Source organism: Somniosus microcephalus, chromosome 11 (genome assembly GCF_052327205.1).
Source record: "Somniosus microcephalus isolate GS21.2 chromosome 11, FLI_Smic_1.0, whole genome shotgun sequence".
In the NCBI taxonomy this organism is placed as follows: domain Eukaryota; kingdom Metazoa; phylum Chordata; class Chondrichthyes; order Squaliformes; family Somniosidae; genus Somniosus; species Somniosus microcephalus.
In genome coordinates this window covers 94,663,024-94,679,740 of record NC_140997.1, presented here as the reverse complement: position 1 = coordinate 94,679,740, position 16,717 = coordinate 94,663,024, and the positions used below count along the sequence as shown (strand labels likewise).

The window sequence follows — 16,717 nt, the reverse complement described above, 5'->3', positions numbered from 1 at the left end:
GGAGGCTTTCTTTCAGATGGGACGTTAAACCGAGGCTGGAGCATTTGCTAAATGTTACAACTAATAGACTGTAAACGTATTCTTACCTAGCAATGACGGCTATAGTAACTGTGTTAACTACGGAGGGAGCGCAGCCCAGGCTTTCATCATTGACCCAGACAGCACCCAAGACAGCCCAGACCAGTTCAGGTAAATAGAGAGCGGTACGGATATAGATCAGAGCCGGGATAGATCGTCTTGGGCCTGGATTGGTGATAGTTCCTGCAAACAGAGAGAAATCAAGAATGAAATGAGTGCAGTAAGATGCCATTTTTCATTCACTCTCGGGGGGCGCGGGGGTGGTCACCTACAGAAGGATAAACTTGGCAGTGATGTCATTACTGTCGATACAATCAGCTAAGGTCTAGGATTCTACAGCTTGAATTTCCTCCGAGTGTACAGACATCTAATTCATATCTTTTACATCCACCCGAGAGGGAAGGCGGGGCCTCGGTTTAATGTCCCATTCGAAATCGAAAGACAGCACCTCTGACAGTGCAGCACTCCCTCAGCACTGCACTGGGAGTTTCAGCCGAGATTGAGCCCACAACCTTCTGACTCAGAGGCAGAGCTGACAGGAAGCTGAACCTCTTTGGTTACCTCTGTAAAAACCATACCAACCCACACACTTGCCCAAAGAGTCATCCAGGGAATACTTCTTCCACTGCACAGCAAACAGGAGGGGGAAATCTGGCTAAATGTTTCTCCTCCAATCCAGTAACAACCACCTGCATTTATATAGCGCCGTTAACATTAAAAATACCCCAAAGTGTTTCAGAGATGGAATTTTTAAAAAATGGATGTAGAGACCAAAAAGGAGATACAGGGAGGTGAAAGGCTTGCATTTATATAGCGCCTTTCACAACCTTTAGACGTCCCAAAGCATTTCACAGCCAATGAATAATCAGTGTTGTATTGTAGGACACGCGGCAGCCAAATGGCTGGTCAGAGGTGGGTTTAAGGAGGGTCTTAAAAGGGGGAGTGGAGAAGTTTAGGGAAGACATTCCAGAGCATAGTGCCTAGATATCTGAAGGCACAGCCACCAATGGTGGAACAATATTTTTTTGGAGGGGTTGGGGGCTGGAGTAGGACAGGAACACTTCAGAGCCTCTGCTGCTCCATGGCTAAGACCAGCTAACTCAACAGTCTTTTGCTCGGTTTCTCAATACTACGCCGAGAAGGACCTTTGCTCACCAAGTAATGGAGCCAATGGAGGAATACAGTTCACAAACACGGGAGAAAATTTAACTTCTCGCTTCTAGCAAACATTTCTGGGAATGGGAAAACATTCATTTTTTAATTAAACCTCCCGTGTTTCTCAGCAGGTCGCTTAAACCCGTCTGTACAGAACCTCACCTCGTTTCCTCTTGAGCTCATTTATACATTCCTTTCATTGCCCTTCAATAATAATATAATCCACAGATCCATCACCCAAAAGTTAATACACACAATATATTTTATATTTTACAGTTTTAGCTACAAGGAGCAATGGTAGCCCTGACTGCAGGAAGTAAATCATAGTACAGCACAGGAGACCATTCTGCCCATTGAGTCTGCGCCGGCTCTTTCAAAGAGCAAAGCAATTCGTCCACTCCGCTCTTCTCCCATATCCCTGCAATTTTTTCCTGAGTATTTATCCAATTCCCTTTTGAAGGCTGCTATTGAATCTGTATCCACCATCCCATCAGGCAGTGCATTCCTGATCCTAACCACTTGTTGCCTAAAAGTTTTTCCTCATGTCACCTCTGCTCCTTCTGCCAATCACCTTAAATCTGTGCCCTCTGATGATCGACCCTTCAGCCACTAGAAACAGTTTAGGAAACAATTAGGAAGGCAAATGGCATGTTGGCCTTTACTGCAAGCTGCAAGGGGGTTGGAGTACAAGAGTAAGGATATCTTGCTATAATTATACACGGCTTTCGTAAGACCACACTTGGATTACTGTGCAGAGTTTTGGTCTCCTTATCTGAGGGAGGACATACTTGCCTTCGAGGTGGTGCAATGAAGGTTCACTAGATTGATCCCTGGGATGAGAGGGTTGTCCTGTGAGGAGAGATTGAGTAGATTGGGCCTATACTCTCAGGAGTTTAGAAGAATGAGAGGTGATCTCATTGAAACATACAAGGTTCTGAGGAGGATTGACAGGGTAGATGCTGAGAGGTTGTTTCCCCAGGCTAGAGAGTCTAGAACTAGGGGGCATAGTCTCAGGATAAAGGGCCATTTAAGACCGAGATGAGGAGGAATTTCTTCACTCAAGACGGTTGTAAACCTTTGGAATTCTCTACCCCAGAGGGCTGTGAATGCTGAGTCATTGAGTATATTCAAGGCCGAGGTAGATAGATTTGTGGACTCATGGGGAATCAAGGGATATGGGGATCGAGCGAGAAAGTGGAATTGAGGTTGAAGATCAGCCATGATCTTATTGAATGGCGGAGCAGGCTCGAGGGGCCGTATGGCCTACTCCTGCGCCTAATTCTTATGTTCCTCTTTATTTACTCTGTCTAAACCCTTCATGATTTTGAAAACCTCTATCAAATCTCCTTTTAGCCTTCTCTGCTCCAAGGAGAACAACCCCAGCTTCTCTAATTTATCCACGTAACTGCACAATTATTTTGCACTGCAGTGAAGAGGAATAATATTCACCTTGCATACTAATGTATACAATTACAGACAAGATTAAGATGATCGCAGCCAAAATAACAATCAGGACCATGAGATAGCTGGGGAGGACCCCTCCTCCTTTGCAGTCAAACTGGCCTCTGCGAGTCAAGTACAAAACCAGGATCCCAATCCACCTGCAAAACAAAAGGGATAGAATGTTAGCCAACTTCCCAACATGGGTAGCACGGTGGCATAGTGGTTAGCACTGTTGCCTCACAGCGCCAGGGACCCGGGTTCAAATCCGGCCTCGGGTGACTGTGTGGAGTTTGCACATTCGCCCCGTGTTTGCGTGGGTTTCCTCCGGGTGCTCCGGTTTCCTCCCACAGTCCAAAGATGTGCGGGTTAGGTTGATTGGCCATGATAAAAAATAAAAAAAAATTGACCCTTATGTGGTGTATGTAACCTGTACCACCTTACGAGAACTACCTTAAGAAGATGGACTACTTTCTCTTGCTACTGTATATTATAGTACCGGTGGTGACCACACCGGTATATAAGCTCTGTGTAGTAATTTGTAAAGACCTGTTTAAGTTTTTCCTGTTGTCTGTGTCCAGTTATTTAAAATAAGTATATCTGGAACACACAGACTCAACACCTTAGTGTTAGGGGGGGATTAAATACGTGGGGTTATGGGGTTACGGGGATAGGGCTTGGGTGGGATGGCTGTCGGTGTAGGGACCGGGTGCTAGGGTTGGATGATCAGCCATGATCAAGTTGAATGCCGGAGCAGGCTCGAAGGGCCGAATGGCCTACTCCTGCTCCTATGTTTCTATGTCTGGACAATAGGCACATTCTTAGTCATTGACATTAGACCAGTTTTCAACCTGTCCATAGCAACAAAGCAATGGTCTCAAGGAAATACAGACATGAAATCGAGCACATAATCCAACATGGACATTCTTTCATACAATAAATTACCTATCAGGTGACTAAGTAATAATAAATCCTTCAGAGATCACAGCAAAATTTTTATGGTCAATTTGTTCACTTCCTGAAGTCTCTATGGTAACTGTACCATAGTCTGTTTAGACAAATTAATTTGATCTTGCAATACTTATTACTTCTCCCTTGTTCTGCACCATATCCATGCTCAATTTCCTTCCGTTTCCTTTCCCTCGGTTTATGAGCTGTCCTTATATTATCGTGGAATCTTTTTCTCCTTTCTTTTATGCTGTGTGTTCTCGCCTTAATGTTTTGCTTCTGTCTCAAATGAGTTTACTCTCTCTTTGGCTCGTTGCGTGTGGAGCCTTCTCCACACAAGGCCCCTTTGCTAATTACAACCATTTTTATATGTCAGTGCTGCGACTGAACCCTCAACACCCAAAGGCACTTCACCCAATCCCTGGGTGCTGACAACATGGACCTTCTGTGAATGCAGGACCTATGTATCATCTAATAAGACAGGGATCGGAGTTAGCACCTCTAATATAGTAAAAAGACAGACTTGCATTTCTATAGCGCCTGTCACGCCCTCGGGATGCCCCAAAGCACTTTACAGCCAATGAAGTGCTTCTTTAAAAAAATGTCACTGTTGTAATGTAGGAAATGCAACCAATTTGCACACAGCAAGATTCCACAAATAGAAACATAGAAGATAGGAGTAGGAGTAGGCCATTCGGCCCCTCGAGCCTGCTCCGCCATTCAATGAGATCATGGCTGATCATCCAAACTCATTACCCAGTCCCTGCCTTCTCCCCATATCCCTTTAGCCTTAAGAAATATATCCAACTCCTTCTTGAATATATTTAATGAACTGGCCTCTACTGCCTTCTGTGGTAGAGAATTCCACAGGTTCACCACTCTCTGGGTGAAGAAATTCCTCCTCATTTCTGTCCTAAATGGCTTACCCCTTATCCTTAGACTGTGACCCCTGGTTCTGGACTCCCCCGCCATCGGGAACATCCTTCCAGCATCTAGTCTGTCCAGTCCTGTTAGAATTTTATAAGTTTCGATGAGATCCCCTCTCATTCTTCTAAACTCCAGCGAGTACAAGTCCAATCGACCCAATCTCTCCTCATACGTCATTCCTGCCATCCCAGGTATCAGCCTGGTGAATCTTCGCTGCACTCCTTCCATGGCAAGAACATCCTTCCTCATGTAAGGCAACCAAAACTGCACACAATACTCAAGGAGTGGTCTCACCAAGGCCCTGTACAACTGCAGCAAGACATCCTTGTTCCTGTACTCAAATCCCCTCGCTACGAAGGCCAACATACCATTTGCCTTCTTAACCGCCTGCTGCACCTGTATGCTTACCTTCAGTGACTGGTGCACAAGGACACCCAGGTCCCGTTGCACCTCCCCTTCTCCCAATCTATTGCCATTCAGATAATAATCTGCCTTCCTGTTTTTGCCACCAAAGTGGATAACCTCGCATTTATCCACGTTATATTGCATCTGCTATGCTTCTGCCCAATCAACCAACCTGTCCAAATCATACTGGAGTTTCTCGGCATCCTCCTCACAGCACACACACCCACCCACCCAGCTTTGTGTCATCTGCAAACTTGGAGATATTACATCTAATTCCCTCGTCCAGATCATTAATATATATTGTGAATAGCTGGGGTCCAAGGACCGATCCCTGCGGTACCCCACTAGTCACTGCCTGCCACTCGGAAAAAGGGCCATTTATTCCAACTCTTTGCTTTCTGTCTGCCAACCAGTTCTCTATCCAAGTGAATACCTTGCCCCCAATCCCATGTGCCTTAACTTTACACGCTAATCTCTTATGCGGGACCTTATCGAAAGCCTTTTGAAAGTCCAAGTACACCACATCCACTGGTTCTCCCTTATCTATTTTACCAGTTACTTCCTCAAAAAATTCCAGTAGATTAGTCAAGCACGATTTACCTTTTGTAAATCCATGTTGACTTTGTCCGATCCGGTCACTGTTTTCCAAGTGCTCTGCTATTACATCTTTTATAATGGACTCTAGCATTTTCCCCACTACCGATGTCAGGTTTACCGGTCTGTAATTCCCTGTTTTCTCTCTACCACCTTTTTTGAATAGTGGGGTAACATTAGCTACCCGCCAAACCATGGGTACTGTTCCAGAGTCTATCGAATTTTGGAAGATGACCAGCAATGTGATAATCTGTTTTTGGTGATGTTGTTTGATGGATAAATATTGGCCAGGACACTAGGGAGAACTCCCCTGCTCTTATTCAAAATAGTGCCATGGGATCTTAACGCACCATCCGAAAGACGTCACCTTTGACAGTGCAGCACTCCCTCAGCACTGCACTGGAAGCGTCAGCCTAGATTTTTTTGCGCTCAAGTCTCTGGAGTGGGACTTAAACCCACGACCTTCTGACTCCGAGCTGAGGGTGCTACTCACTGAGCCCCAGCTGACTGCATGGGTGTCATTATTACTCCTCAACTTAATATTTCCAAGCATATATTAAAAATCTACCATTTTACAGATTCAACCACTCCAAATATTCTCTCTTCCTCTTGAAGGAGGGGAGTGGTGTGGCGGAGTGCTTTCAGTACGGGCAGCATCCCTCTGGTACCTTGTACAAGTACTTATTCTCCATGGCAGTATCTGGACTGTGAGCTATTTGAACACAGTGGGAAAAGTCAAGCTCAGCACAGACCTGCGCAGGTTTCGGGGATCCGTGTAGCTCAGCACCACACTGTGTCACATAGTGAGTGTATATATCCATTGAGCCACTTGGTATAGATCCTCAACTAAATAAAAAGTGAAGCACACTGAACACAGACAGGGAGAAACCAGGAGTAACTCGGGCTTAATCTCACATTACCCAATGAACATAAAAGGGGGAAGGTAAAAAGCATTTCCCAACTAATTATTTAAAACGTTTCTCCATCACCATCCTTTATTGAAGTCACCCATAACCAGAACATACTCAGCGGAGAAAAGTCGGTCTCAAAACAACCTTCCCGATTAAATCATTTGGGATTTGGGTGGGGGGGGGGAGAAACAGAGGGTATCAGGAAAGGGAGGAGGGGGTGGAAGAGAGGGGCGGAGGTCAAGTAACTTTCCCCAGTGGTTCCCTTAACACTTCTGCAATCAGTTAGTCACCCAAAATAGATCATACTTCAGCCAAGGAACGTACAGCCAACAGGGTATTCACAGCGATCCAGCAGCTCGTAAGCTTTCTTTGCTGTGCAGCAACTTCAATTCATTAGCCACCTGAGCAACCGTTAGATTTGTTTTAATGACTCCTCCCCAACCATCACTCATGTTTGAACCAGAGAGGCAGCATCTTCAAAGCTACACGGAGTGTCTTCCCTATTTTTCACTTTTAAAATTCATTCACAGGATGTGGGCGTTGCTGGGAAGGCCAGCATTTATTGCCCATCCCTAATTGCCTTGTGAAGGTGGTGGTGAGCTGCCTTCTTGAACCACTGCAGTCCGTGTGGTGAAGGTACTCCCACAGTGCTGTTAGGGAGAGAGTTCCAGGATTTTGACCCAGCGACGATGAAGGAACGGCTGGATGTTGAGGTGCCAATTGGCATTTATGATTTAATTCATTACCCAAGTACAGGGGACAAAAGCACCGACTCTTAAAACTGGCCAAATGAGCAGTCACACATCATCTTTAGCGTTGCATTGACACGTTTTGTTCTTTGTTGTGATAGTGTGTGAAAACAGAACTCCAAACCCAAAGGGAGCTCAGAAACAATTCACTCTCAGAATGCTTCCTACAAGGTGAATGCACCATAAGTGAGATAAAAAATACAGCAGCTGCTTTTTTAAAAAAAAGTTACCACTAACTTGTAGAATTTACTGTGCCCAAATGGGTCCTGGCTGTTGCTGTGCATCCCTGGGACACTCCAATGAGCTGCTCCAGTGCAGGCGCTACAGCTCAAAACAGCATCCATCTAGGGATGATGCAAGAGAATGATTTACATTTGCCACTTGTGTTGTAGATAAGGTTTAATCGCCCAAGTACATGCTGGCAATCAGCCAGGGAAGGCAAGAGCTACAACTTACAAAGCTCCACCTCTCTGATGCTCAAGCCCATAAATCTAGACGGGCAGTACAGTACAGAGGGAGTGCTGCGCGGTCAGAGGTGCAGCCTTTTGGACGAGATGTTATATCGTCTGCCCTCTCGGGTGGACATAAAAGAACACTCTGCTGCTCCTGTTTTTAAGTGGCTGTCAGCAATTGCAATCAGTTTGAATGAGGCCTGACTAGGTATCAATCATCCCTCCACTACTGCAGCTCAAGCCAGAAGCAGCTGAACTTTCTAAGCTGCTTTGCCTTTTTAAAAACAAGTTGTCTTACCAGGAAATCACAAATGCTAATCAACAGAAGCTGGTACTTGCAGGCACAAAGCAATCTGCAGCCAGCAAGTCTTGTTTGTACTTGAAACACATTCAAATTCAGGCACAGAAATCTGCCCCAGTTTCCCAATCATTTTTTTTTTTATAGAAAGTAAAGCGTTCAGTTCTGAAAGTGTCAGCTGTGACTCAGTGGGTAGCACCTTCGCCGCCGAGTCAGAAGGTTGTGGTTTTAAGTCCCACTCCAGGGACTTGAGCACCAAAAAAAAACAACTTAGGCCGACACTCCAGTACAGTACTGAGGGAGTGCTGCACGGTCGGAGGTGTCGTCTTTCAGACGAGATGTTAAACCGAGGCCCCGTCTGTCCTCTCAGGTGGACGTAAAAGATGCCGTGACACCTTTTCGAAGAGGAGCGGGGGAGTTATCCCTGGTGTCCTGGCCAATATTCACTCAACCAACCAAACAAACAGATTATCTGGTCATTATCACATTGCTGTTTGCGAGAGCTTGCTGTGCGCAAAATTGGCTGCCGTGTTTCCTACATTACAACAGTGACTATACTCCAAAAGTACTTAATTGGCTGTAAAGCACTTTGGGACGGCCAGTGGTCGTGAAAGATGCTATAGAAATGCAAGTCTTTCTTTTCAACCTGTAAAATGACAGCTGTTTTTGGAATCACAATCTTTGAATCAGCAACAGGAACATGGCAAAATGTGAAATTCTACACTTACAGAAACTAAACTTGCTGCTTATATTATTGTCAGTCACACTCAATCCACTCCCAACACCGTGAATCTGTAACAAGACCCCAGGGGACTATAAAAGGGGGGACAGATAATCCAGTTTACATCCTTGCCACATGAATGCCTTAGGGCATTTCAGACCTGGCTTACGTGTTGCAAAATCCAGTTGGCAAGCCACTTTTACTGAATTGGCTGTGAATTTTGAGTGTTAATCCTGCATGCAACCCATGCAAAAAAGGAAGAGGATGCAGAAAGCCAGCCACACATCCACAGCAAGACTCTTCTGCTGAGAAAAGACCAGCATTTAAAAAGAAATAATAGACACTGTGTTACAAGTCTTGTTTCCAATTTTCAAAGGAATTGTGGAGCAAGTATCTATAAATATTACATTCTGGGCTTCTAATACAGGGTTGCCACTTCTAGATCTGAAGAGCTGAGTTTCTGAATGAGAAATTTTGAAAATTGTAGTTCAAGACTTCGTTAGTTATTTCTGGCCTCTTGTGCATCTCCCACTTCCATCGACGGCTATGCCTTCAGCTGCCTAGGTCCTAAGCTCTGGAATTCCCTCCCCAAACTTCTCCACCACTACCTCTCTCTCCCTCTCCCCCTTTAAAACGCTCTTTCACCTGCCCCAATGTCTCCTCCTCTGGCACGGTGTCAATTTTTGTTTAATCACTCCTGTGAATTGCCTTGGGATATTTTATGTTAAAGGTGCTATATAAATACAAGTTGTTTTCCCTTATATGCTGGATGAATTATTAGTTATACAAAAGCAAAATACTGCAAATGCTGGACATCTGATATTAAAAAATGCTGGAAACACTCAGGTCAGGCAGCATTTGTGGAGAGAGAAACAGGATTAACGTTTCAGGTCGATGACCCTTCGTCAGAACTGGTATTATTAGTTATGATGGTCTTCAATTAGTCAGGTGTGAAACAGGATGTCATGTCACTCGACTAACAACCCGGAGATCGAGAGTTGAAACCCCACCAGGGCAAGCAGGTTAAATAATGGAACCTATCATCCTCCCTGCCGAGTCTGTCCTACAGGTCACTCCAGTCCCGCACAATGTGGTTGAGTTTTAACGCCCCCATAATACAAGGAATGGGCAATAAATGCTGACCACATCACAAGAACAAAAACAGCCAGTCTCGCCCTGCCAGAAAAGGTTATTAAAATATATTGATCTGCTCAAGACTCTGCGATCAGGTCACGTTTCAACCTAAACAAAAAGGAGAAGTGTCTTTCAGCCTTTGAGCGAGACCCTGCTCCAAACATGCGTCGGCTGTCCCCCGCCCGAAAGAGAGCTGGGAGCTGGGAGCAGGGGGTCAGGGGGCCCCAGGGGCCGGGGAACAGGGGGGCCGGAGCCCGGGAGCAGGGAGCCGGAGACCTGGGGAAGCCGCACTCCCTGGTTCACTACTCACCACACAACCCGCAGCAGCAGCTCGAAGGCCCCGGGAAACACCAGGTCATCGCTGGCCAGAGCCCAGCGCCTCCCGAACACCACCAAACCCGGCATCTCTCGGGCTGGCCTTCACTTCAGGACGCGGCCTCTGGTGGCTCCACCGCGGGAGACGGAGCGAGGAAACACCGACCCGCCCCAGCAACCCACACTCCGCGCGAAGGTTCCGCCCTGAACACTCAGTCCGGCCCCTTCATTGCTCCACCAGAGAATGACGCCACTCTTTGCATCACAACGTTAAAAACATTTATATCGCTGCAAAAACAAAAACCTTTGGAGGATTTTTTAAATGACTAAATAATTATTATTGGAATTGTGTGGGTTAAATGCAACCCATCCCTTGTAATCCTGGGTCACTACAACTCAACCACATCGTGTGGGTCCTGAAGACATATCAGGCCGTGTAACTTGCATTTATATAGCGTCTTTCAGGACTTCCCAAAGCGCTGTATAGCCAATTATGTACTTTTGAAGTGTAGTTACTGCGATAAAGTAGGAAACATGGCAGCCAATTGGTCCCACAAAGAGCAATGAGATAAATGACCAGATCATCTGTTTTAGGTGATGGTTGAGCAATAAATGTTGCCACCAGAAGGACTCCCCTGCTCTTCTTCGAATAGTGCCATGGGATCTTTTACATACACGCCAGAGGGCAGATGGGGCCTCAGTTTAACATCTCAACTGAAAGACAGCACCTCTGAAAGTGCAGTACTCCCTCACTACTGCACGGAAGTGCCAAAATAGATTATAGGTCAAGTCTCTGGAGTGGGGCTTGAACCCAAAACCTTCTGACAAAGGCAAGAGTGCCTCCACTGAGCTTGACTTGGATGGGTGATTGTTGATACCCAGATGCTCCTGTTGTCATGGCTTTTGCACTGTTCTGGGCCATGGGCTCCAGCAAGTATAGCTACAACAAAAAAAGCTTCATCAAGAAGAATCCTTTTCCCCTTCTAACTACTCTATTTCTCTCCTGAAGGTGCTGATTTATGATGAGTACCATTGCACAGCTGCCTTCCAGTACCTGGCCCACATGGCCATTCTTCACATACAAGCCTGGACAGCAAGTGTTGCAACACCACCACTTCCAAGTTCCCCTCCAAGTCACACACCATCCTGCCGTGCCTTCATCGTCACTGGGTCAAAATCCTGGAACTCCCTCCCTAACAGAACTGTGGGATTATTTTCACCACACGGACTGCAGCGGTTCAAGAAGGCGGTACGCCACCACCGTCACAAGGCAATTAGGGATGGGCAATAAATGCTGGCCTTGCCTGCGACGCCCACATCCTGAGAATGTGTCCATTGTGGAACAGGATTGGACATGGCTGTGAAGGCCCCCGGAGTCAAATAGTTGGCTGACACTCATTGTCAAAGCTCACACATGTATAATGGTCACTTAGGCAAGATACCGGATGATGACTCATGCTCATAGCACCCTCTCCCAGCAAGGAATCAATAATCTTAGGAGAGAACTTGCATTGTTCAACATTGTTGGGAAACTTTGGACCAGTCCTATTACCATTATCAAAAGGGCAGCTTTCAGATGTCTTGGGCAAGATGTTGGCCTTGTGACAAATGGTGATTTGCCAAGTAACAGTGGCAAGTGATTGGATCAATAGTTTCACCCACGAAAAGGATATTTCCAATCACAAAGACCATGAACCAGCTCTGTGTGACTGCCAGGAGGGCAGACTCGATGGTAGTGACAATTAAATTGACTATAACATTGAAGCCTATTAGCCACTCATTCACTAAGTACCTGCTAAGGTAACTGCAAACGGAAGGGAGCTGTTAGGCAAAAGGGCAGGACCCTCTGTGCAGTCTGCACAGAGCGGGATTAACGGAGTTGACTTGAACAGAGTGTTTTGTTTGGGAATTTCTGGTAAGTATTGGGTAAGTAGAAGCTGTAAAAAGTGAAATTTAGTTTAAGATTTTGATTTTAACCTAGAACTTTAAAAACTGTAGTTAACAGAAGCTGACAGCCAGTGTAAGTGTTTGTCTTGAATAGGCGCTAATCACCAGGAGCAGGGGAGCTGAGTAAACACTTGTAAATTGGGTGAGGCTCCTAGTGTATAAAAGTAAATATTTCTGCAGAGCACAGTGCGGTCTGCATAAAGCGGGATTAAACAGAGTGGACTTGAACAGAGTGTTTTATTTGGGAATTTGGAAAGAGTGGGAATTTGGAGAAGAGGGGGAAGGAGTTGCTGCTTTTTGCCTACACAACTTGTAGTACTTTGTTTTATAGGTAGATATTTAATTTCATTACCCATAACTTAACCTAGATCAAGTATGTAGTCAAGAAACTACACTGTAAACGAAGTTACCTAATTACAAATTTAATTCAATTTAATTAAAAAACAAGGTCATATAGGGATGGCAGTGCAGGTGGTATGCTGCAACTGCAGCATGTGGGAGTTTGTGAAGAGCATTGTGATCCCGGACAACCACGTTTGCAGTAAGTGCCTGCATCTTGAGGAACTTCAGCTCAGTGTTTTTGAGCTGGAGTCTGAGCTGCAGGCATTGTGGGGCATCAGGGATGGGAAGAGTTATCTGGACACTTTGATCCAGGAGGCAGTCACACCCCTTAGGTTAGGTCGTGGTACAGGTCTGGATTAGTGGTCAGGGACAGGAGGGTGTGACTGCAACTCAGGCAGGTAAAGGGCAGTGCTGGAGGAGCCTCAGCATTTGCCCTTGTCCAACAGGTATGAGGTTCTTGCTGCCTGTGTGGATGAGGGAAAAGCCTGCAGGATGGATGAGCAAGTTGACCATGGCACCATGGTGCAGGAGGCCATTCAAGTGGGGGGAGTGAAAGGGAATGTAGTTGTGGTAGGGGACAGTATGGTCAGGGAGATAGATACTGTTCTCTGCAGCCGCAACCGATGGTTCCGAAGGTTGTGTCACCTGCCTGGTGCCAGGGTTAAAGACATCTTCTCGCGGCTGGAGAAGAACTTGGAGTGGGAGGGGGAGGATCCAGTTGTTGTGGTCCACGTAGGAACCAACGACATAGGTACAACTAGGAATCAGGTTCTGCTGAGGGAGTTTGAGGAGCTAGGATCCAAATTAAAAAGCAGAACTTCAAAGGTAATAATCTCTGGATTGTTAACTGAGCCACGCACAAATTGGCATAGGGACAAACAGATTAGAGGTTTAATGCGTGGCTCAAAGAGTGGTGTGGGAGGAAGGGGGTTCAGTTCATGGGGCTCTGGCACCAGTACTGGGGAAAGAAGGAGCTATTCCGTTGGGACGGGCTCCACTTAAACTGGGCTGGGACCAGTATCCTGGCGAACTGAATAACTAGGGCAGTGGACAGGGCTTTAAACTAATGAAGGGGGCTGGGAGGATTCAGGAAAGAGTAAATTTAAAAGCAGCAAGAGAAATGTCAAGGCTCTAGAGCAGAGCAGAGTTTTGGATAACAATAAGCAGAGTGGGTCAGGAAGGGACAGAGAGAATAACAAAGATAATAAGGCATCAGTGACTAAGGTGACATCAGAGAAAAATAGAAATAAGTCAAAGTTAAAGGCACTACATCTGAATGCGTGAAGCATTTGCAACAAAATAGATGAATTAATAGTGCAGATAGAAATTAACAGGTTTGATTTAATAGCTATATGGAGACATGGTTGCAAAGTGGCCAAGGTTGGGAACTAAATATTCCAGGATACTTAACTTTCAGAAGAGATAGGCGAAATGGAAAAGGAGGAGGGGGAGCCCTGGTAATAAAGGATGGGATAAAGAGAGTAGAAAGAAAGGATCTTAGCTCCGAAAATCAAGAAGTAGAATCAGTTTGGGTGGAGCTAAGAAACAGCAAGGGGCAGAAAACATTGGTGGGTGTTGTTTATAGGCCCCCAAACAATAGTTGTAATGTAGAACAGTGTATAAATCAGGAAATTAGAGGCGCATGTAACAAGGGTAATACAGTAATCATGGGGGACTTTAATCTACATATAGACTGGGCAAACCAAATTTGCAGTAATAGTGTGGAGGATGAATTCATGGAATGTATGCAAGATAGTTTTCTAGATCAGTATGTTGAGGAACTGTGGTAAACCACTTTTATCGTTACACTATAGTTATCACTGTTGTATTGTTATCACCGTTATCACTGTTGTATCACGATACGAGGTCGCCTCTTGTCGCGCTGTTATACCTGGGCTGACCACCTCCGACTCCGCCCATGGCTCCACCTACCTGCCCAGGTATAAAGGTAATCGACTGGCTGGTATTCCTCCTTGTTGGACCCGATCACCCACGAGGGTGGGCTCTGTTATTTAGTCAATAAAAACCTTTAGTTACGTTCCTAACTTGTCGCTTTTTATTGGACGAATTGATAGGTATATCAATTTTATTGACTAAATTTTAAAGATGTCTACTACTGGCCAGCCAGAAGCCCTCCCAGAAGCACAGCCACACCAGCCGGCTTGGCTGCAAGCCCTCAAACCACCGTACCTGGATCTAAACCCACAGGCAGCAAACGCAGCCCTCAACTTCAAACACTGGCTGGACTGCTTCGAATCCTACCTGGAAGAATCCGGCGCCCCGCAGAGATCCAAACTAAGACTTCTGAACGCCCAAGCGAGCCCGAGAGTATACGCACTCATCCAGGACACGACTACGTACGAGGCCGCTATCAACCTACTGAAACAGCAGTACCGCAGCCCGGTAAATTACATGTACACCAGGCACCTCCTAAGATCCCGCCCGCAACAGCCAGGAGAGTCTGTAGCTGAATTTTTACGGGCGCTAAGAGCACTCGGCAGGAACTGTGACTTTAAAGCGGTGACGGCTGTTGAAAATACAGAAGATAATATCCGCGATGCCTTTGTGAAAGGCCTACGGTCCGACTACTCACGGCAAAGACTGCTTGAAGCTAAAGACCTCGACCTGGACAAAGCTGAAGCCCTCGCTCTCTCCCTGGAGGTGGCCCATCAGGACCAGGAGGCGTTTTCCAGGTACTGCTCGCGACCCTGGGACTCGGGCCCGACCCCTACCGCAATACCCTTCGCAGCGCCGCCCCCGGGACCTACCTCAGCGTCGGCGTCCCGGACCCGACCGGGCCCGCCACCCCCGGTACCGGCTCCGACATCGGGCACCCGCGATCGGGCCGCCGGCTGCTTCTTTTGCGGCCAGGAGAAGCACCCGAGGTCGCGCTGCCCAGCCAGGAACTCTACCTGCACAACCTGCAGGAAGAAAGGCCACTTCTCTAAGGCCTGCAGGAGCGGATCTTCAGAGGCCAGCAGTGCCTCATGCGAACTGTGGGGGCGGCCATCTTCTTTCACGGCAACTGAGGCCAGTATCCCCACACGTGAGTCATGGGGGCGGCCATCTTTGATCAAGGCAACCGACCCCAATAGTGCCTCATGTGAGTTATGGGGGCAGCCATCTTCTCCGCCATTTTGTCCTACCTCGTGGGAGACGCCATTTTACCCACCACGCCCGACTGCCACCGGGCCCCCGGACCCGACGACCGCCTCGCCCGCAGACGACAACGACTCGCTTACCTACACGCTAGCCTCCGTCACTCTGGATCAAGCCCGCCCACACCACCTGTCCAAGTCGATGATGGACATCAAAGTAAACGGCCACGCCACGACCTGCCTGTTCGACAGCGGAAGCACGGAGAGCTTCATCCACCCAGACACGGTGAGCCACTACTCCCTCCCTGTCCTGCCAACGCGCAACCGAATCTCGATGGCATCGAGGTCCCACGCCACGGACATTAGCGGCTACTGTGCTGTGACCTTGTCGGTTAAGGGTACAGAGTATAAAAACTTTAAACTCCTCGTCCTCCCCCAGCTCTGCGCTGCCGTCCTACTAGGGCTGGACTTCCAATCCCACCTCCAAAGTGTAACCCTAGCATACGGTGGACCCCTCCCCCCACTCACAGTCGACAACCAGCGAAGGTTAAACCGCCCACCACGTAACACCTGCAGCCTATCCACCCTCAAGGTGCCGCCACCTTCCCTGTTCGCTAACCTCACCCCCGACTGCAAACCCATCGCTACCAAGAGCAGGCGGTACAGCGCTGGGGACAGAGCTTTCATTAGCTCTGAGGTGCAGCGTCTCCTGAAGGAGGGCATCATCGAGGGGAGCAACAGCCCCTGGCGTGCCCAGGTCGTGGTCGTTAAGACCGGCGATAAAAATCGCCTGGTCATTGACTACAGCCAGACCATAAACAGATACACCCAGCTGGACGCATACCCCCTTCCCCGCATATCTGACATGGTCAATCAGATTGCACAATACCGCGTATTCTCGACCATCGACCTTAAGTCGGCCTACCACCAACTCCCTATCCACCCTGAGGACCGCCAGTACACCGCCTTCGAGGCGAATGGGCGCCTATACCACTTCCTTAGGGTCCCCTTCGGTGTCACCAACAGGGTCTCGGTCTTCCAAAGGGAGATGGACCGGATGGTTGACCAGAACGGACTGCAGGCCACATTCCCCTACCTAGATAACGTCACCATCTGCGGCCGCGACCGGCAGGACCACGACGTGAATCTGGAGAAATTCCTCCGTACAGCCCAACGGCTGAACCTCACCTACAATAAGGAGAA

The 16,717-nt window shown here is 47.3% G+C and overlaps 1 protein-coding gene across 2 annotated transcripts in view; it reads right to left on the bottom strand.

Moving 5' to 3' along the window:
• Nucleotides 1-10,317, bottom strand: part of daglb (diacylglycerol lipase, beta) — a 39,167-nt gene extending 28,850 nt beyond the window's left edge. For both annotated transcript variants that reach the window (XM_086001086.1, XM_086001087.1), the window contains exons 1-3: nt 10,123-10,317; nt 2,683-2,834; nt 87-261 (exon numbers count right to left, since the gene is read on the bottom strand). In XM_086001086.1, coding sequence (XP_085857212.1) covers nt 87-261; nt 2,683-2,834; nt 10,123-10,217 — 422 coding nt within the window. In that variant the 5' untranslated portion in view covers nt 10,218-10,317. The remainder of the gene's footprint in view (nt 1-86; nt 262-2,682; nt 2,835-10,122) is intronic.
• Between the last annotated feature and the right edge of the window lie 6,400 nt (nt 10,318-16,717).